We start from the raw sequence: 22767 nt of genomic DNA on the forward strand, positions 1-22767 counted from the left end.
TTTATTGTAATATTATTACATAATTTAACTTAAGATAACTTATAGTTCGTGGAATTCAATTCAATTTAAGATTACAAGGATAGGGGTTTGGCAATGTTTTCCATAAAAATCATGTAACCTATTAGCTCAATTGGTAGAGTATTGTGCAAATGTACACAAAAAGTGGGTTTAAATCCCACGTAGGTTTATACATTGTCTAAAAGCCAAGAACTAATTTCTCTGATAATTATTCTTTAAACAATTGGAATTTAATTAGAATGTGGAGGGCAAGTTTTCTTTGGTTCATATCAAGAACTAAACTATATAGTTTCCCTTATTAGCTGCAAAACACATGTTTGTCCAACTATAATATCAATCATTTATATAATTATGTCCATCTGTACCAATTTAAAGCTCAACTATTTGTTTAACGCCAAAAAGAAAGCATACACTACCAACGCTTCTTTTTATTTACAACAAAGGAGTATTATTTATCAGACATACAATATTCTTTTGTTGCAAATAATAATACAATATTTATTTGTTGTAAATAATAAAAAATGAAGATAATATATGCGTTACAACTATGTATGCCTATATCTGATAAGATATGTTTAAAAAGTAGTACTGTAACTAATAAATTTATAATGAATGAAAATACAGAGCCAAAGACCAACAATAAAAAAAAAATATTAAAAAAAAGGGAAGACAAGTGAGTAACCTAAAACCATAAATTATATATACAAATTTAAATTTACAAATATTAATTGTAATATTAAAATTATTTGCAGATTCAAGGGAAAGACAACAGCTCCCATTGACATTATGGCACACAAATCTACTAACCAATATGAACTACATTAACCTTCTATTACTTCAATTTAGAGTTGTAATATTAATTTATCTACTTAGATATTATCAGTCGTACTCTGTTATTAAAGTTGTCTGCAATAAATTTAAATACTCTAATTAACTATTATTTTATTGTATGAGTGGAAATAGGGAATAGAGAAAATACAAGTTTATAACCTTGATAAACAAAAATTGTTTATCACAGGATGTATAACTTTTGGTAAACTATTGTTTTCTCTCTCCTCCTCCAACCTTTAGGTATTTTCTGATTTTCTCTCTCCTCCTTCAACCTTCCATTTCAATGGTGGAAAACACCCCTTCTCACTATGACTCGAACAAGTGACATCTATGGAGGAAGAAAAGCTTACCTACCCTCTAGGCTTAACCATGTCCGTTATTTTCACTTTGTTATTTGAGTTTTCGTTTAATTTGGTGGTACGTTAATGGAGGAAGGAAAACTCAGCTACCCCTTAGGGTTAACCAAGCCATTAATTTCTCCTTTATAGGGTTTTCGTTTAATTTCGCCGGCGAAAATGGTGTCAACCGGACTTGGAGGAGGAGGTGAAAGTGAGCAGAGATTAGAGGAAGAAGATTAAGGTGGGTGGGAAGAAAAAATATGAACAAGAGGAAGAAGATGAACATGAAGAAGAAGAAGGTGGGAGGAAGAAGAAGATGAATAGTAGCAAACGGTGAGTTAACGGTGTTAACTTAAAAAATCTGTCCAACTTGTCGTAGTGACCCACAAACAGTAAAAATATATTTTTTTAATAAAAAAACACAATTTTCAATGCAACTTATTTACGAAAATGTCATTTGATAAACATAATTTGTTTATCAAAGTTATAAATTGGGGCTTGCTCTAGGGAATATTATACAGAGTATTTAACTTGCAAGTTTTTCATTGTATATCTAATACTTCATTAGTAGTGCACAAAAATTTTATGATCGCCTATATTCACCAATATTACCTATGCAAAAATAAACACAAAAAGTTCCAATAATTGATTCATTGTACATTTCTCACCTTGGAATTTCTAAATTTTGATACAAAATTAGCTCGTGCATTGCACGGGCTAAAAGATTGATTACACCTTCATTTCTATGATTAACAAATTACACCCTTCCTTACTCTCTAATTAAACGCAGCAGTGAATCCAGATCTACGATACTACTCCTACTCAAAAAGGGGAAAAATAAATACACTACAAAAAACCCTCCTTCTCTCCACTCCCTCATTTTCTCTCTCCTAAAATCCTCTCTATTTTTTATTTTCTCTCTCTTGTTCATCTGTCGATTTTGGATGCAAATTCTGCGCTTCACTTGATCTACCACTAGTGTTTTACTTTTCAGATCTGAAGGTAATTGTAGTTTCAATTTCTGTTTCAATTTTAATTTCACCGATCTTTTTGTTTCATAATCGATTTATTGTTGGCATTCGATCTGCTTTTAATTAGTTTGTTTTACGGTTTGATTTGTTTTTAGTTAGGGTTGTAATTGATTTGGTAAGTTTTTATTTGATTTCGGTTTGATTTAGTTTGAGCATTATGTGTAATTAGGTTTTTTCTGAATTCGATCAGATTTTTGGTTTAATTATTGTTATGGTGAAATAATGAGCTTAGATTGTTTTAATTAGTAGCGGATTGAGAAATTGGGGAGAATTTAGTGTACTTGATGTGTTTTTTCTGTGTTGTTTGGAATGACTGTTGAGTGTGTGCTTTGATTATCTGTACATTTGTATGTGATTGAGCTTGAAGTCGTAAATTATTTTATAAGTTGGTACTAAATAAGGGAGACAGGGATATGTTGATGTTTCGACGTATGTAAACGATTAATTGAGTGGACATTTTGTTGAAATTACATTGTTATGAATGGTAAAAACATAATCAGGATGCTTAGAGCTTAGTTTCGCTGTATCTGTTCTGATTGAATTATGTTTGATTGCAGCGAGAAATATTTGAGTGATGTTGACGAAGTTCGAGACAAAGAGTAACAGGGTTAAGGGACTCAGTTTCCACACTAAGAGGCCATGGATCTTGGCGAGTCTTCACAGTGGTGTGATCCAGCTATGGGATTACAGAATGGGTACACTGATTGACCGATTTGATGAGCATGATGGCCCTGTTCGTGGTGTTCACTTTCATAAATCTCAGCCACTATTTGTGTCAGGAGGTATACAATTATATTAATATTGTGTTCATTGAGTTTTTGTTTGTCAATTGTTGCATCGAATTATAGTCTGACCTTCATGCCATAGATTATAACATGTATATCCTGTTCATAAATAATGTTCATCTCTTTATGTGAGTCGAAAATAGTCTCCTTCCTTCAAGATAGTAGTAAGCTGTGAGAATTTGCCTTTATACCCTCTCTAACATCCCTTACAACCTTATGGTCTTGAAGCATGGATTAGTAGTGACCTTTATTTACCTTAATAGCCTATTAATTCTTTGCAACTTATATATGGACTGATTTTCTCAGTCTCAACCAATCTCATTTCACATTAGTGAATGTGTCAAGTCTAATGAGCCGGAGTGCAGCCAAATCAACCCAATGCCCGATCCATTGCCCAATGTCTCCAGGCTAATGAGCAGATTATGATACCTAAATTTATAATTTTGGGTGGAACTAGTAATTTGTGGGCTAAGATTGATGTTCCACAATAATTTGTAGGCCAGTTGGGACGTTGGTATAGAAACTCATAGATGAGAAATGATACAAGGTTGTTGATCTGAGTTCCTGGATGCACTGAAGAAAGTGTCCTCAAGTTAGCTGTATTCTTATACCATACTATATAATCTCTATGGATGTGGAGCAAAATGCATATGCCACTGTATAGATATTATAGATGTGTGGTTTTTAATATAATTATAGGATTAAAGATGCAAGATATTTTAGTTATCCCATGTTTTCTTGATGTGTTGGATTCTCATTGCATTTAACTTCTTGTTGAACATCTTCAACTTGGGTTTTTTGTTTCATGAGTGCATTGATTGTGTATTAGGTCCACTTATGTTATACTTTGTAGATGATTTTGGTAAAACTTGACATTTTCTTTAATATGCGTCTCATAAGTGATGTATGTACAATTTCCTTTGTTTTGTCAGGTGATGATTACAAAATTAAAGTTTGGAACTATAAATTTCACAGGTGTCTATTTACTCTACTGGGACACCTTGATTATATTCGTACAGTGCAGTTCCACCACGAAAGCCCTTGGATTGTGAGTGCCAGTGATGACCAGACTATTCGCATATGGAACTGGCAGTCGCGAACATGTATCTCTGTCTTGACAGGACACAACCATTATGTTATGTGTGCCTCATTTCATCCGAAAGATGACCTTGTTGTGTCAGCATCTCTTGACCAGACTGTTCGGGTCTGGGATATCGGGTCACTTAAAAAGAAAAGTGCATCTCCTGCAGATGACTTATTGCGTCTGAGTCAGATGAATACAGATCTTTTCGGTGGGGTTGATGCTGTGGTCAAGTATGTCTTGGAAGGTCATGACAGGGGTGTTAATTGGGCTTCATTTCATCCTAGTCTGCCCTTGATTGTTTCTGGAGCTGATGACCGCCAAGTGAAATTGTGGCGTATGAATGGTAAGTCTATTATGTGACCCTCTGGTTTTTTTTCCCCATTGTATATGGTTGTTAATTTCAGGATTTAATTATTAAATATTTCAATCGTATGACTTTCCATCAATTTGGTGGATCTCACAATGCTCTCTCCTATAATATTAAGGCTTAAATTATCTGGAGGAATATGTGTCATCAGTCATCACCTGATAGGGAGTTAAAATAAGGAATTAATCTGTTGCTTTCCTGCTGCTTTTGGACGAGTGGAGCTTTGTTTGTTTCTGGTACCCAGTATTTCTTCTGTTTTGTCTCTTTCATAGATAGAATACAAGGGTTTTCTGCGACCACTTTTTTAGTACATTCCCAGTTTCTAGACTGGCAATGAGTAACTTCCAGGGTAGGTTTTTGGATTTCACTCCAAAGTCACATTTTTTATAAAAATCAGAATTAATATATGTTCCCAATTTACAGCCTTTGTCGGCTTAGCAAAGAGTTCTTTAATTTAGTCCTTAGCCCCTTGTTCCAAGTTTAGTGTGCTATTTTGATTTTCCAAAACAATAACCTATATGCCTTCAGTTTTAATCCTTGATATCTTGTGTTCATTTTACTTGTCCCTGTAGACATTTTTTAATGTTCTGTTCACTTAAAGAAAAGCGTTGGATTTTGAACAATCGACATAAATCTTTTTTTTTTTCATTATTATTTTTTTTTTTGATTTGATTGTTCTCTTGTTTCTTTTTTATTTTATTTAAATGTGGTTTTATGTAGAGTAATCGGGCTGTTACCTCTTGTAAAATACTACCTCCTTTTTTTTTTAGTTGACACGTGTTGACTCTAGCACTATTCACACACTTCCCTTTGACTGTGTTTTGTGATTTATACGTAATGAAAAATATAGTCATGTGGGGTCTTGTTAGATTCGTCATGATGTATATTTTCAAAATAAAAACTTTTTATAATTTTTGGTAATCGGTAATTAAAGATATTAACGGTTGAATTTGTGCATTGGCAAACGTGACTAAAGAAACATGTCAACTAAAAAGAAACGGAGGAAGTATAGCTTTGTGACTTTAATAAAATCAACTTGATAGATAAAAGAGGACATTGGTATAAAATATAGAGTAATTGAGCTGTTAACTTCTTATGAAATATTTCCTGTAGCTTTGTGACTATAAAATTAACGTAAATGATAAAGTAGGACATTGGTATGTGTGTGCGCGCGCGCGCTTGTGTTATTACAGTTAACGTTCGGTGCTATTAAGTTTGCATAGTTACCTTTTCCAGTTAAATTAATACCTGTACATCTTTATATACCCTAATTTTAGCTATGTATTGTTTAGTATGCCTTTCTTGTAAGAGTTCCTCTCATCATCATTTCTGAAAAAGTGAAACATTCAACATTGTTAATTGTTGAAGGATTGCAACAAGAGGATATTAAAAACTGATGTAGAATATAAGAATCAAGTGGTTGATGCCAATTGACTAATTATCTGAGACTGAGATATTGCTTTGGAAAGCAGCATTTAAAAAAAAAAAAAAAGTTTCATTATACTAATAACAGCTGTTGGTTTCATGTGCTGAATTTTGAACACTATTATATTTTTAAACATTAAAAAATTCAAGTAAATCTAGCATACCTATTTGAAACCCCCTAGACTGACCCCCTCTCTTTAAACTTTTCTTACTTTTATTCTAACCATTAGAAAAATTTCAAGTTCTGGTAATTTCAACCTTTTTTTGCTGAAGTGCTTTTCATAAACTTAGGTTGTATCTCGCAGTACATTAAAGCTGTGATTAAACTTCCTTTTGATTGGTGTCAAACTTGGCTTCTATGTAGCAGGATCTCCAGATGGTTATTGTCAGCTATGTGTACCATAGGTTTGACTTTATTAGAATGTAGAAGTTGCACTTGGATGTCATGGAATATTTATCACGTTAAGTCTAGAGTTTGCTCTCAGTTCTTTTTTAGGCTGAGGCTTCTTGTGCCTGCTCTTGCATGATTTTCTGCTGAATGACTTGCTCTTACTAGCACATTTTTTTTATCAGATACAAAAGCTTGGGAGGTGGACACGTTGAGAGGACACATGAACAATGTTTCCTGTGTCATGTTCCATGCCAAACAGGATATTATTGTATCTAATTCAGAAGACAAAAGTATTCGTGTCTGGGATGTAACAAAGCGGACCGGCATTCAGACATTTCGTAGGGAGCAAGATAGATTTTGGATTCTTGCAGCTCATCCTGAGATGAATCTCCTGGCTGCTGGTCATGATAGTGGGATGATTGTCTTCAAATTGGAGAGAGAGCGTCCTGCATTTTATGTCAGTGGTGATGCCATGTTTTATGCTAAAGACCGTTTCTTGAGGTTTTTTGAATTTTCAACTCAACGAGATACTCAGGTTATTCCTATTCGCCGGCCTGGCACCACAAGCTTAAATCAGGGTCCTCGGACTCTTTCTTATAGTCCTACAGAGAATGCTGTCCTTGTATGTTCTGATGTTGATGGTGGGTCTTATGAGCTCTATGTTGTACCTAAAGATTCGTTTGGTAGGGGTGATACGGCACAAGAGGCAAAACGAGGTGTTGGAGGATCTGCTGTTTTTATTGCTCGTAACAGGTTTGCAGTGCTTGACAAAAGCAAAAATGAAGTGCTGATAAAGAATCTGAAGAATGAGACTGGGAAAAAGAGTGTCCTCCCTATTGCCACTGATGCAATATTCTATGCTGGTACGGGCAACTTGCTCTGTAGGGCAGAGGATAAGGTCGTTATATTTGACCTTCAACAAAGGAGTATTCTTGGTGAACTTCAAACCCCTTTTGTCAAGTATGTTGTCTGGTCAAATGACATGGAGAGTGTTGCCTTGCTTAGTAAACACGCCATTGTGATTGCAAGTAAAAAGCTTGTGCATCAATGCACGCTTCATGAAACGATTCGAGTCAAGAGTGGAGCCTGGGATGATAATGGAGTATTCATCTATACAACTCTAAATCACATCAAGTATTGTCTTCCTAATGGAGATAGTGGCATTATTAAAACGCTCGACGTTCCAATTTACATCACCAAGGTTTCTGGGAATACAATTTTTTGCTTGGATCGGGATGGAAAGAACAAGGCCATAGTTATTGATGCAACAGAGTATCTTTTCAAGCTATCTCTGCTGAGGAAGAGGTATGACCATGTGATGAACATGATAAGAAGCTCTCAACTTGTGGGGCAAGCAATGATAGCTTATTTGCAGCAGAAAGGATTTCCTGAAGTTGCTTTGCATTTTGTTAAAGATGAGAGGACCCGTTTTAATTTAGCTCTGGAGAGTGGAAATATTCAAATCGCTGTTGCTTCAGCGAAGGAAATTGATGAGAAAGATCACTGGTATAGACTAGGGCTGGAGGCTCTTCGCCAGGGTAATGCTGGTATTGTAGAATATGCTTACCAGAGGACAAAGAATTTTGAGAGGCTGTCTTTTCTTTATTTAATGACAGGAAATGTGGAAAAGTTAAACAAGATGTTGAAAATTGCTGAGGTAAAGAATGATGTTATGGGTCAGTTTCACAATGCCCTTTATTTGGGTGATGTGGAGGAGCGTGTGAAGATTTTGGAGAATGCGGGGCATTTACCTCTGGCTTACATCACTGCTTCAGTCCATGGGCTGAATGATGTTGCTGAGAGGCTAGCTACTGAGTTGGGAGATGATGTTCCGTCCTTACCTGAAGGTAAGGTCCCCTCTCTATTGATACCTCCTTCACCTGTTGTGTGCGCTGGAGATTGGCCCCTGTTGAGAGTGATGAAGGGGATCTTCAGCGAATTTGATACTGTTAACAGGGTCGATGCTGAAGAGGAAGAGGAAGAGTTTGGTGGTGAGTGGGATAATGATTTAAATATGAATGATGTTGAGAATGAGGAGATGGCAGAAGATTTGGTTGACGAAGAAGTAGCTGGCGATAATGAGGAACCGGGATGGATCTTGGAGGATTTGGATCTTCCCCCGGAGATAGATACTCCAAGAGCTTCTGTTAGTGCCCGTTCAGCAATATTTGTTGCTCCAACTCCTGGCATGCCCGTCAGTCAAATCTGGACTCAAAGATCAGCTCTTGCTGCTGAGCATGCAGCTGCTGGGAATTTTGATACTGCAATGAGGTTGCTGAATCGGCAACTTGGGATAAAAAATTTTACTCCTTTGAAACCCATGTTCCTAGATCTTTATTCTGGTAGTCATAGTTATTTACGTGCATTTGCATCTGCTCCTGTTATTTCTGTGGCCTTGGAAAGGGGTTGGACTGAGTCAGCCAGCCCTAATGTGAGATGCCCACCGGCCTTGGTGTATAGTTTATCCCAAATTGAAGAGAAACTGAAGACCGGTTACAAGCTCACAACACAAGGCAAATTTTCGGATGCCCTTCGGACCTTCTTAAGTATGCTTCATACTATTCCTCTGATAGTTGTGGAGTCCAGAAGAGAAGTTGATGATGTTAAAGAACTGATTGACATAGTAAAAGAGTATGTCTTGGGTCTCAAGATGGAAACTAAGAGAAGGGAGCTGAAGGACGATCCAAAGCGTCAGCAGGAGCTTGCTGCTTATTTCACTCATTGCAAGCTTCAACCTACTCATTTGAAGCTGGCCCTGCAAAATGCTATGACCGTTTGCTTCAGAGCTAAGAATCTCCTCACAGCTGCTAGCTTTGCCAGACGGCTCATTGAGACAAATCCCAGTGAGCAACAGCAAAAGCTTGCCCGGCAAGTTGTACAAGCTGCCGAGAAGAACATGAATAATGCAGTTGAATTGGACTATGATTTCAGAAATCCTTTTGTGACATGTGGGGCCACATTTGTGCCAATTTATCGTGGTCAAAAAGATGTCTCATGTCCTTACTGCACTGCACGGTTTGTTCCAAGCCAAGAGGGGCAAATATGTAATGTTTGTGAGCTCGCTGTGATCGGAGCAGATGCATCTGGTTTGCTTTGTTCCCCATCTCAGGTAAGATGAGCAACCTCCCTGCTCAACTGAGACCATTTGTAAACTCAACCCTCTCTGCATTGGCTCTATTCTATGGCATTGCTTTCGCATCTACCAAGGAAGGTTATATCCCGAAGAATCAACCTCAACAGCTACACATGTAAGGATATTGGACAGGAATGAATGTTTCTTAACTTGCTTTATGATGTCAATTTTTTTTTTTTTACTTTCTACCTTTAGTTTATTTTACGAATTCAGATGTAATAAACTCTGGAATTTTGATTTTTAGTCATTCATGTTAGATGTTGATAGACAGGAATGGCCAAAGGGCTCGTGTTAAATTAGATATGGTCATAGGTTCGACGACGTCTGAACAATTAGTTATGCAGAAATTTGGAGATTTAAATTTTGTGATAAATTTTAAAGTATTTGCTGCCTGTGAAAACTGAATAATTTGCATCGTTTTCCAAGATTCCAACTCTCATTGTTGGTAGAATATTTGAACATTTCTATTCAATCAAGCATTTAGCAGAGTTTGACTCACCCAAATCTGCCTTCCTTTTTTTTTTAACTCTTTTTTTTCCCCCCTTGAAAAATCATCTGTCTCATAACTGTGAGCTGGATTGCCTCGTTTAGTTTTGTTATCCTAATTTTTTTCCTTTCCAACAGGTAAAAATAAAAATTGCAAGTCATGCAACATAACTGTTAATATTGTGAAATAAGAGGAATAAAGCAATTGAAGGATTGAAGGAAGTACTAAATTTTTCATTATTATTTTGGCAAAAAATTGTAGTCTCAAATTAAAGTTACGATTCCTAGAAAAATTGTAGTCTCAAATAAAAGTTTCGATTCCTAGAAATAAGAGGAATGAATCAACTGAAACTTTTTTTTTTTAATATACATTTTCACGTTTTTCTACTTCTTTTCACTTTAAACAACCATATTTCCTGACTTTTTTTTTTTTTTTTTTTTTTTTTGAAGGGAAATTTTCTCACTATTTTATTTATTCACTTTTTTATCATTTGATCCTTATTATTAATTTTTTTCATTAATCTACCGAATTTCACTATGTTTTTTGAACTGTTTCAAAAACCTAACTTAGTCAACAACCACTTCTATTATATCTATTTGGATCTGACATTGTTTTGTCTCACTAAAAATTGTAATGACAAACATCCATAACAGTTCAAGAAAGCTAACAAAATTAAGTTTTAGAGCAAAAGTAACTGAATATATTTTAATTATATTATCATTACGCACTATAGCTATGAGGCGTTTCGATGCACTTTTCGAGACGTCTTATTGGGTGATCAAATAATAATACTGGAGCTTCAGTGATACAAAATACACTCTTAGTGGTACTTAAAAGAATCCGACTGGAGCTTCCTTTCTCTCTCTTTCTTTCTTTTTTCCTATACCATAGTGATATGACACACATGTCGATGCAAAACTTTAATCAATAATATAGTTTATTATCAATAACTATAACGTATAACAATTGAATTTTAATAATCTACTCATTTAAACGATTCCAACAAGTACTCATAAAGACCATTTTTTTTTCTTATGTATAAGTCGCATACATTAATCAAAAGAGCTCTAATGAATAGTGCTAATTTCTCAAATGGGACACTTTAAAAAAAACTGAAGGATTATACAAGTAATATTTGTGAGACAAATTACTTACGGCTCACCGTGAGTCGTTAGTACTTCCTCCTATAGCTAGTTATACAGAGCACCTACATAAAAGAGATTAAAATACCTTGTATATAGAGATAATACAATTACTTGTATGAGCAATGTATAGTTTTATTTAGGTGCCCTATATAGAGATTAAATACATTGCTCATATGAGTATTTAATTTTATATACAAAATATCTTAATCTTTTTTACATAGGTGCCCTACATAAATAAAATTATACATGTATCTTAATCTCTTTTATATAGATTGTATAATTTTATTTAAGTGTCCTATATAAAAGAGATAATACACTGCTCATAAAAGAGATACATTGCTCGTAAAAGAGATAATACAATTACTTGTGTGAGCAATGTTAAGATATTAGGTGAATTTAAACAAGAACAATACATAGAATCAAATCAACCGCATTTACAATATATATATATATATATATATATATATATAGAGGAAGGCTCATGTAAGAACCCTCCTCTATATAAGAACCCAATCTTATATAAGAACCAATCTCAGCCGTTTATTAGTTTTGATCCAACAATCTAAAATGATCATTTAGTAATGGCATTTCTGTAATTCTTCTTTTATGTTCTAATTTTTTTTTTTTGCCCACTCCTATGTTCTAAACTTGGTCTGCTTATGTTCTAATTTTTTTTCCTATGTTCTAAATTTAGTCTACTTATGTTTTAAAGTTTTTTTTTCCTATGTTCTAAATTTTTTCTACGTATGTTCTAAAGTTTTTTTTTTCTTATGTTCTAAATATTCTTTTACCTATGTTCTAAATTCTTTTGCCTATGTTCTAAATTCAGTCTATTTATGTTCTAAAGATTTTTTTTTTCCTATGTTCTAAACTTTTACTACCTATGTTCTAAAGTTTTTTTTTTCCTACGTTCTAAATATTCGTTTACATATGTTATATTTTTTTTTCCTATGTTCTAAATTTAGTCTACTTATGTTCTAAAGTTTTTTTTTCCTATGTTCTAAATTTAGTCTACTTATTTTCTGCTCATATAACTTAGTGCTAATTTAATTTGTTTTATTGGATTTTTTTTTTTAAAAAAAAAACATTTGAAGTTTTTTTAGTTATTTATAAAGATAACCTATGTAGGAATTGAACCTACATCCTCTATGCATTTGCATAGTGCTCTTCCAATTGAGCTAATAGGTTTTATCATATGTTCTAAATATTATTTGAAAATGTTCTAAATATATGTATGTTCTAAACTATTTCCTATGTTCTACATTTTATTGTTTATGTTCTAAATTTTTCTGTCCATGTTCTAAATATATAACCTATATTCATATTTTTTTGTCTATGTTCTAAATTTATTTCCTATGTTCTAAACCTATGTTCTAAATTTTTTCCGTATGCTCTAAATTTTATCCTATGCTCTAAATTTTAGAACATATAGACATAATGTTTAGAACATGATGGATATTAGTTTAGAACACAAAGAATAAAGTGTAAAACACAAAAGCATAATGTTTAAAGCATAAAAGCATGATGGATATATTTTAAAGCATAAGGTAGAACATTAGCAATATATGTTTAGAACATAAGGCATACATAGTTTAGAACATAAAGAATATCTGTTTAGAACATCAAAACATGATGGATATTTGTTTAGGAACACAAGGCATGATATTTAGAATATAAGAACATATGTTTAAAAAATTAATATGTAAAAGTAAAATATTAATTACATTATGAAAGAAATTTATATTTAAAACATCACCTGTTTGTTTTGAATGTGGTATCAAAAGAAACCATATCACCAAAAAGTGCATAATTTTTTCGACAGATAGGATCAGCCCATAAAGCTCTACAAAGTCTATCTTCTTCATCAACATCATAGGAAAAAAAAAATGCACTCCAGAGCAATTTCTTATTTTGAAAATTATCCACAAACATTTGGGCATCTGATCCATCAATAAAAGCCTTCAAATCTCTATAAAAATTTTTGAAATCTTGTTTAGATGCACCAACATTATCATGTGATCCAACTAATTCTTTCATCATAGTATAAGACCTCACAGGACCAACATTTACCTGTTAGAAAAAAAAAAATATTACTAAGATTAAGAATTAACTTTAGAACATAGTAAATCAAAACAAAAAAAACATTATTTAGTACATAAAAATAAATCACCTTTGAATTATCAACAATCAACTTTTTATGCATAATATGCATTTTTCTATTATCCTTCTGAAATTTTGCACAACTTGGAGTATATAAAGGATGATTATGTTCTTCTTTGAAATGAGTTACAACATACTTTCCAGCATCATATCTCATACATATGTGAGCATTGCATCCTACACGAGTGACTAAACGTTTCCTAGTAATACAAACTTTTCCTTCTTCATAAACTGTTTGTTGAGCAATAGGTTTTCTTATTGCCCTAAAACCTTCCTTATTGCAAACTCCATATTGAAAAGCAATTATATCTTTGTTATTCTTCTTCCTTTTAGTAGTAGATTTCCTAGAAGTAAACCCAGCGGCATTTGCATATGCTTTATAAAAACTAAGACCCCCTTCAGGATCTTTAAATATCATCCCCAAACTGGGTTTTAACTCCTCGGGAACACTTGGAATCCATTCCTTAGTGGTACCACCAGGGCTAAATGATCCAACAACCTCTGGAGTACGATAAATATCACCAACTGCATTAGAACATGAAAGTAAACATTAGAACATAAAAATAAACTTTATAATATAAAGAGAAAGATACATAAAAAACTTTAGAACATACAGAGAAAACTTTAGAACATCAAAGATAAACTTTAGAACATCAAGGATAAACTTTAGAACATATAAAATCAGGGACATACTTATAACATAGTGAGTTACTTTATAACATACATAATAAAATTTACAATAAAGTGAAAAAATTAAACTAGAAGGTTAACTTTAGAACATACAATGAAAGTAAACATTAGAACATAAAAAGTAAAATTTAAAGTTAGAATGTAAACTTTAGAACATAGAATGAAAGTTTTAGAATATAAAGAGAGAGATATATAGAAAACTTTAGAACATACAGAGAAAACTTCAGAACATTACAGATAAACGTTAGAACATAGTAAAGAAACTTTAGAACATGTAAGTAAATTGAAATTAAAACATTGAAAACAATAAAATTACCTGAATGAGTAACACAGGAAGAAGGATAATTAGGTTGCACACCATCTAAATCCATCAATATGCATAAACCTATTTTGAAAAACACAAATTGTAGCAAAAAAGCAACCAGAAATTAAAATCCATTAAAAATCAAAAATCTGGAAAACAAAATAGGATAAAATCGAAAACGATGTTGAAAAACTCAAGCAAAGGAAAAAAACAGAAAAATCTGGAAATAAAAAATCTGGAAATAAGCAAAGGAAATAAAATCTAGAAATAAAATTTGGAAAAATCTGGAAATTGAAGAAGAAAAAGAAAACTAGAAAACGAAATTGATGAAATTAATGAAAAAACTCAAACAATGCTCTACCTGTTGAGCTAGTAGGCTAATGTATATAAAACACTTGAACTAGAGGAAAAACTACTAACAACTATATGAGATAATCACAAAAGTAATTTTTTTTTGTTTAATCATATCCTTTTGCACTTCTAAACACTATCTTTAGCATCGTTTATTGTAATTTGATGATCGATTACTTGCATTAAGGTGGGTTCTTTATATTGGCTATATAATCAATCTATCATTAGTAGTCCTTTAAAGCAAAAGTTATCCCAAGTTAAGACTAGTGCTAATTAAACAAGCTTTGACAAACATGCTAAGATTGTCTACTTTAGAACACAATGAATTACTTTAGAACATAAAGAGTAAACTTAATATATGCTAAATAAAAGTTTAGAACATGCTAAGATAGTTAAATAATAGTTTAGAATATAATGAATTACTTTAGAACACAGTGAATTACTTTAGAACACAAAGAGTAAACTTTATAACATAGATGGAAAATTTTAGAACATAGAAGGAAAACTTTAGAACATCTTGAATTATTTTAGAACATAATGAATTACTTTATGTTCTAAATTTCCTTATAACATAGTGAATTATGTTCTAAATTTGTTTTGCTTAGAACGTAGTAAATTACTTTATGTTCTAAATTTGTTTAGAACATAGCTATGTTCTAAATTTGCTTTTGCTTAGAACATAGTGAACTACTTTAGAACATAAAGGGTAAAGTTTATAACATAGTGAACTATTTTATTAGAACATAAAGGATATAGTTTAGAACATAGTGAATTATTTTAGAGATAAAGGATATAGTTTAGAATATAGAGAGATTAATTTAAAACATATAGGGTAAAGTTTATAACATAGAGAGAAAACTTTAGAACATAGAAGGAAAACTTTAGAACATAGTGAATTACGATATGTTCTAAAGTTGCTTTATGTTCTAAACTATAAACTTTATGTTATAGTTTTCAAAAACACAAAACGTGGCAAAATCAACAAATTGTATTGATAATAAATCAACAAATTTAATTAAAAATAAATCAAACAAATACACAAAATTCTAGGGAAAAAAGTGTTGCATATAAATTTAATTATAGTAGACTAATCAAGTAATCATGCACAACTACTCAATTATTTCATAAGTAACCATAGGAAATAAGCAGCTCATCACAACCTATAATTATTTTTGTTTTTAAGAAGACTTTCTCAGCGCAATTGAAAGCACTGTATATGAGTTTTGCAATGGTTGAATTTAGCTAACCTGCAACAATCAGAGTAGCTACAAAAAAAAAGGAAGGCTGCCATGAAGCAATCAGGGGAAAATTAGTGTTCATGGCACCCCCACAAAGGCCTAACAGGTCCAACAGGGACCTTTTACACTACAGAAAATAAAAGACTGAAAGTAAAAGACAGTAATAAAATAAACCAAGCAGCAACATTTCTAGACAAAAGGGGGTCTGAAGCAGACTCAGGAAGTACAACCGTAACCTAATCAGTGCCCATTAGTAACATAGAACTTCACCAACTTTAATAGCCAGGACATATTTTTTTTTATTTTCTTTTTAACTATAGAAACCACTAAAGGACATGGATCCATAGAGTAATCCTTGAAAAAATACGGAGTGCATGCTATTGCTTGCAGGTAAAAGCATTTAAAAGGATGCTTATTTCGGCTTGGTGCTGTCAAAACTGTTTCCTGGTTGAGCTTGTTTTCAACTCATCCATAGAGTTCGAGCTCCTAGGCTTCTTGGTGCCAAATTTGCCGAGCTTAGAACATATTGTGGCACCTCAAAAAGACTACTAAGTAGAAATATATGTGCACATCAAATTGAATAGCAACTTTAAAACTTATAAGTCGGTTAATAATAGTTATTCTAAGGTCGTACGAAGAAGGTAGCTTACTGATGAAACCAAGGTAAACATGTGCATTATTCAAGCTATTCCATCCACTTTGAAAGGTTAGAACACAAGCCATGCATAAGCTTTGTAGAGCATACTTGTGTGTTCTAATTATATCCATTGTTCAGATTCTTTCTGCTTCAAATAATTTCTTGTAAATCCACTATGCTTATGTTCTAATTAATTTTTCTCTCCTCATCAAACACAAACCAAGCAAGTTCAATTGACAATGTAACTAGAAATTGGCAAATTTTGCAATAATCTATTCAAAGTGAAATTGACAAAAATAACAGAATTCTACAAAATATATAACATCAGACTGAATCAATATGTGAAAATACAGAATATATATTTAGCATAATATCATCTAGAAAATCAATCACAAACACAAATTTTATAAATTAAACATAACTCCAAATAAACGAGCAGATGAAATCGTAACTAAAAAAACAAAAAAAAACGTAAAAGTTAAAGTCAAAATTAGTGAAATTAGGAAAAAAAATCAGGAAAAATCGCAAAAGCAGGAAATAAAAAAAAATGCAAAAATCTGGAAAAAAAATCTGAAAGATTAATCGCAAAAATTGATGAATAACATGAAATCAGGAAATAGAATGGATAAAAAAATCGCAAGAATTAATGAATAACACGAAATCAAGAAATAGAATGGATGAAAAAAATCGCAAAAATCGAAAAAAAAATGTGGGAAAATCGATGAATTTAACAAATAAAATCGCATAAAATTGAACAAAAAATCAGAACAAAAAATAAAAATCTAAAACAATTGATAAACTTACAACAATTTATCCAAAAGTTGAGAATTTTTTTGATTAATCTGATGAAGGTTTGGCTGTCGAGGAGAGAGAAGCAGGTAGCGTGAGGATAGAGAAGTAGTGTGAGGAGAGAGAAACAAAAGAACATAGTTTTGTTTGAAAGGGGAAAAAAATTTGGATTGTACAAGATCCTCAATATTACTTAAATGTCATTATTAAGATGAATTTGAACGGTTAGATCAAAACTAATATAAGGTTGAGATTGGTTCTTATATAAGATTGAGTTCTTATATAGATGAGAGTTCTTATATGAGTCTTCCTCTATATATATATATATATAGAGGAAGGCTCATGTAAGAACCCTCCTCTATATAAGAACCCAATCTTATATAAGAACCAATCTCAGCCGTTTATTAGTTTTGATCTAACCGTCCTAAATACAGCCATAGTAATGGCATTTTTGTAATTTCATGCGTCATACATACACCTCCTCTCATCTTCCTCTTTCACGTATCTTTCACACTTCTCAAACACATTTCACACTTCCCACCACTTTCTCTCTCTTAAAACCCCCAAACTTCTCAGAAATCCACCGTAATCGCTCCTAATTGAAGCAAATTACAACGATTTTCTTCTACTTTTTGCTCAAATTCAGCTAAATTTGTTCATTAAGTTGCATAAACTAGTTGAATTGAGAAATTTAAGTAGAAATTTTGCAAATTCGAAACCTAGTTTGACGGAAATCGAAGAAAAATTGAATGGACGGAGACGAAGAACAATAAATTCGTACAACAATTTGTTCTGAAATGCAAAGGTAACTTATACTCCAAGAATTTCGAAGAATTTAATTTGTTTTATGCGATGTTGATGCAATTTTTTGCTGCAATTTTGATGTGATTTTGCTGCGTTTTTATGCGATTTTTTCTCAAATTTTTCCTTGATTTTTGCGATTTGTATGTCAGCATGTTCTAAATTAGTGATATCCTCTTGTTGTCTTCTTAATTGTTAGTGATCTTCATTTTTCATGTACTGATTGAAAGAAACTAGTGGATAGTATGGTGTTTTTTGGAGTAGAATATTATTGCACTTCAGGTTGAAATGTCATCTCCAAATGTACGTAGTATTTCTCAATTTGTTTGAAATTTCTTGATGCAGGTTATTAATCCCAGCATAAGATAAGAGGTTTGGCCTTTTCTTCTTGGCTGGCATGTTTTTTATGCATACTTGATGCCTATAGCTATGTGTTAGTTGTCCACCAAATTTTTGATTAAATAAAGGAAGGGCAATCCTTGTTTCTTGGCATTTGTTTGTACAACCTGTTTAAATTGTCTACTTATACACCATCTTCTACAAAATCTTTTGGATATTAAATAATGTAATCATGAGTCTTAATACGGGTTAGGTAGTCTAGTTGACGTAGTTGTACCTTTTTCGTTTGCTATAACCTTTTCCTAGTATGTCATGCATCGGAGAAAATGATGTGCTACTATTGACAATACCTATTGACTTCTTAAGCTTTGATTTGTAGGAAATTTGGGGCTTTCATATCCTTTTAAGTGACTCATATTGTTCAACAGTCGTATTATATTTTACAACATCATTTTGAATAAGTGTTGTTCCAATTGTGTTAGTGAGGCAGTTTAGTGTAGTGTAAGTGAAGGTTTGGGTACAAATGTTTTATATACATTAGCCTAGTAGCTCAATGGGTAGAGCATTGTGCAAATGCACAAAAGATGTGGGTTCGAATCCCACGTAGGTTCATTTGTATAATATCGAGACGAGAGTTTGTATGAGAGTTTAGCTGTAACAAAGTGGAACAGTCCTTCACCATCTGAACTAAAGTCAAGCGTGGTATACACTCCATGGAAACAAGGAGAAAGGCTTATGGAAGCTGGTTTGGGGTATGGAAAGACTACTTAAACTACGACACTTCGTCTTGAGGGCTTGTAAGGGTAGTATTGCTATGAAAAAGAGGTTTACCATCCCCATATTGCTGCTGATAGCGTGTGCCAGGGATGTGGGGCTGCTAGTGAGACTATTTACATGCTATTTTTGAGTACCATGATGTTGTTGTAATATGGGCTCAGAGTGAGTATGTGGGGCTGTTAGTTGATTCTCCAACCTCTAGTTTTTTTAGCGTCTCATGTGGGTGACTGATAGGATTGGCAAAAAGGAGCTTAACAGTTTTGTATATGCTGGCTTAGGCATCTTGGTTCTATGTTTGCATCAAGGACCTGTGTCTGATCCTATTCAGGTTGCTGTATATTACTTAAAGATGCTGGCTGATTATATAGAGTATGCTCAGCGTGTGTTTAAGCCTGCTACTTTTTTCGTTTGGGTGAGACTATTATACATAAGCACGAAACATTTAGAACATAGGGGAAAAAAATTTAGAACATAGGACAAAAATTTAGAACATAAGCAAAAAAAATTTAAAACATCAAGAAAAATAAAATATTTAGAATATAGGAAAAAAATATAAAACATAAATATAAAAAATTTAGAACAAAGAAAAAAAATATTTAGAACATGGAAAAACTTTAGAACATAAGCAAAAAAAAAGTTTAGAACAAAGGAAAAACATTTAGAATATAGGAAAAACTTTAGAACATAAGCTTGAAAAAAATATAGAACATAGGAAAAATATTTAATTTAGAACATAAGCAGAAAAAGAAAATTTTAAACATAAGCAAAAACAAAAAATTTAGAACATAAGCAGAAAAAAAGAAAATTTAGAACATAAGCTGAAAAAATTTAGAAAATAAGCTTAAAATTTTAGAACACATGAGAAGATTTAGAACATAGCAAAAAATTTAGAACATAAGCAGAAAAAAATTTTAAAACATAGGAAAACTTTAGAACATAAATAAAAAATTTAGAACATAGGAAAAACAAATTTAAAACATAGGAAAAAATTTAGAACATAAGGAAAAAAAACGAGTCAGCTACATGAACCGAGATTTCATTTTACTGAAGTATTGATCATCATCCATGATCTATTTCCTCCATTCTCTTTTCTCAATGTATTTAAATCCAATTTCTTCTATCAAAGTCAACTTATATTTCCTCAACCACTTCTAAGACTCTTATGATCCCTTATGTTCTAAAGTTTTTTTTTCCCTATGTTCTAAATTTTTACTACCTATGTTTTAAAGTTTTTTTTTTAATGTTCTAAATATTCTTTTACCTATGTTCTAAATTTTTTTTTCCTATGTTCTAAATTTAGTCTACTTATGTTCTAAAGTTTTTTTTTCCTATATTCTAAACTTTTTCAACCTATGTTCTAATTTTTTCTACTTATGTTCTAGAGTTTTTTTTTTCCTATGTTCTAAATATTCGTTTACCTATGTTCTAAATTCTTTTGCCTATGTTCTAAATTCAGTCTAGTTATGTTCTAAAGTTTTTTTTTCCTATGTTCAAATTTTTTCTATCTATATTATAAATTCTTTTGCCTAATTCAGTCTACTTATGTTCTAATGTTTTTTTTTTCCTATGTTCTAAATTTTTACTACCTATATTCTAAATTCAGTCTACTTATGTTCTAATGTTTTTTTTTCCTATGTTCTAAATTTTTACTACCTATGTTCTAAAGTTTTTTTTAATATAGTTATTTATAAATATAGCCTATGTAGGATTCGAACCTACATCATCTATGCATTTGCATAGTGCTCTACCACTTGAGCTAATAGGTTTTTGATATAGATCAACGCCCTCCCATAGAAGTAGAGGAAAACAATCACATGTAGAAACTCAAATGCCTCCATTATTACTACAACAACCACCATAGCTCACAAATTACCCAACACATGCTAACAAATTACCCAACACAACTACTACTAGGAAGTATTATCAAGTAAATTACACCAGTTTGACAGAGGAAAACTTTAGAACATAATGGAAAACTTTAGAACATAATGGAAAACTTTAGAACATAATGGAAAACTTTAGAACATAATACAAATCTTTAGAACTTAAGGGAAAAATTTAGAACATATTGAAAAACTTTAGAGCAAAATTTAAAACATAATAGGTAAAGTTTAGAACATTAGTTTAGTTACCTTTTTCTTACATAAGTAATTTCTTCTTCTTGTATATTAGTAACTCCTCCTTCTGATTTTTCTTCATTTTGGCTTTGCATTTTGCTGCAATTTTAAGAAATCAAAAACATTAGTAACATTCCAACATTATTATTATATTTTTGAACATAGGAATAATTTAGAATATGCTGAAAAATAGTTTAGAACATGCTTAAAAAGAGTTTAGAACATGTTGGAGAGTGAAAAACCCAAAATAGAATGAGTAAACTAGAAATTTAAAAGACAAATGAAACAGAAACATGATAAGGTTTGATTGAGTTTATTTTCAGCCCATGTTCTAAATTATTTCAACCTATGTTTTAATTTTTTCCTATGTTCCAAATTTTTTCTACCTATGTTCTAAAGTTTATTTTCAGCCCTGCAATCACAAGTTCACTACCAACAACCCCTAACCAATTAGCTGATGCTGCATAAAGCAACCACCACACCACAACCCCTACAAACAGGGGCAATCGCACCAACATCACCAATTTCGAAATCAAAATTCGAAAAAAAATCACTAATTTTTCCAATTTTCCTTAGCTTGGTTTGTAAGTGGATGAAAATAACTTTCCAGGCTGGAATAGTTTTTCTAAGGGGGGGAAAAGAATTCCTGTTCTAAGTAAGGAGAGCTACATGTGCTTCCCCAACTTAACTTCCTCCCCCCTTCCATTTCTAACCCTTCATCTCCCCTTCTTCCTTTCCTCTCCAAATTTTCAAGCAAAGAACCAACATAGGAAAATTAATCTCCATTGCAATAATATTCCATGGATTAAAGTTAGTTTGAATTGTTTCTTTTAAATCAACACAACTTAAGCGATAAACTACTTAGGAATTTTTCAGCCTAAGAGATTCCTTCTAGAAATCAATTTTCATTGGGAGTAACTCCTATGACTAAAAATTCTGTTCACTGTTTCTGATCCTCACTAATCTGGCACAATTCATTTCGATGCTACAGATCAAAGCACAAAATAAAAATCAAGCATCTCCTCCAAGTTCTACAAATATCAAGTGTCTACTTGACATTGCAAATTTTTTTTTTCCAACTCCCGGTCTCGCTACACAATTAGATCGTCTATAAACTACTCGAGGCATTTTGAAGCCATATTTGATTCAAGCTATATTCAATCACATGATACTCCTAAATATGATCAACTAATTGTAAAATATCCAAAAATAAATAAAAAGAGCAAGTGGAAAATTTCATAAGCAATCTATGTCAAATTACAAATCTGGTAATCAAGATTCATTTAAAATGCAAGGTTCTAATATATCAACTGAAACTCAGGACCAATTTCAGTTGCAAAGCACAAAACTGACAATCAAAATTCATTTAAAACGCAAAAATCTAATTACCAGCAGAAACTTACCACGAATTTCAGTTACAAAGCACAAAATTGACAATCAAAATTCAATTAAAAACCTACATTTCAGTACTTTCTTAAAACTGAAAACCTAATCAATCATCTCGAATAAACCGCAAAGTCAACAAGCAA

General features: G+C 32.2%; 2 protein-coding genes across 3 annotated transcripts; one reads left to right on the forward strand and one right to left on the reverse strand.

Annotated features, from left to right (window-relative positions):
* The first annotated feature begins 1898 nt into the window (after positions 1-1898).
* On the forward strand, positions 1899-9879 carry LOC110718904 (coatomer subunit alpha-1-like). Its single transcript, XM_021897841.1, has 4 exons — positions 1899-2189; positions 2776-3000; positions 3936-4430; positions 6453-9879. Exons 2-4 carry the CDS (start codon positions 2793-2795, stop codon positions 9386-9388), a joined length of 3639 nt encoding a protein of 1212 aa, XP_021753533.1. The 5' UTR covers positions 1899-2189; positions 2776-2792; the 3' UTR covers positions 9389-9879.
* Positions 9880-12492: 2613 nt separating this feature from the next.
* On the reverse strand, positions 12493-17476 carry LOC110718905 (protein FAR1-RELATED SEQUENCE 5-like). 2 transcript variants are annotated; one of them, XM_021897842.1, is made up of 4 exons: positions 17220-17475; positions 14202-14270; positions 13206-13720; positions 12493-13105 (listed from the first exon to the last, which is right to left on the reverse strand). In XM_021897842.1, exons 1-4 carry the CDS (start codon positions 17341-17343, stop codon positions 12788-12790), a joined length of 1026 nt encoding a protein of 341 aa, XP_021753534.1. In that variant the 5' UTR covers positions 17344-17475; the 3' UTR covers positions 12493-12787. The 2 variants fall into 2 exon arrangements, with proteins under 2 accessions (XP_021753534.1, XP_021753535.1); XM_021897843.1 differs by lacking the exon at positions 14202-14270 and having other exon boundaries at positions 17220-17476.
* Positions 17477-22767: the final 5291 nt, after the last annotated feature.

Source organism: Chenopodium quinoa, unplaced genomic scaffold (assembly GCF_001683475.1).
Source record: "Chenopodium quinoa cultivar QQ74 unplaced genomic scaffold, ASM168347v1, whole genome shotgun sequence".
Lineage (NCBI taxonomy): Eukaryota > Viridiplantae > Streptophyta > Magnoliopsida > Caryophyllales > Amaranthaceae > Chenopodium > Chenopodium quinoa.

Excerpts from the sequence above, each read along its gene's own strand:
- LOC110718905 (XM_021897842.1), bottom strand. The coding sequence starts at position 17,343 with ATGTTCTTTTGTTTCTCTCTCCTCACACTACTTCTCTATCCTCACGCT. Across the intron at positions 14,271-17,219 it reads CAACTTTTGGATAAATTGTT|GTTTATGCATATTGATGGAT; the intron begins GTAAGTTTATCA and ends TTTTCAAAATAG. Across the intron at positions 13,721-14,201 it reads TTCCTGTGTTACTCATTCAG|TTGGTGATATTTATCGTACT; the intron begins GTAATTTTATTG and ends GTTCTAATGCAG.
- LOC110718904 (XM_021897841.1), top strand. The coding sequence starts at position 2,793 with ATGTTGACGAAGTTCGAGACAAAGAGTAACAGGGTTAAGGGACTCAGT. Across the intron at positions 3,001-3,935 it reads GCCACTATTTGTGTCAGGAG|GTGATGATTACAAAATTAAA; the intron begins GTATACAATTAT and ends TTGTTTTGTCAG. Across the intron at positions 4,431-6,452 it reads GAAATTGTGGCGTATGAATG|ATACAAAAGCTTGGGAGGTG; the intron begins GTAAGTCTATTA and ends TTTTTTTATCAG.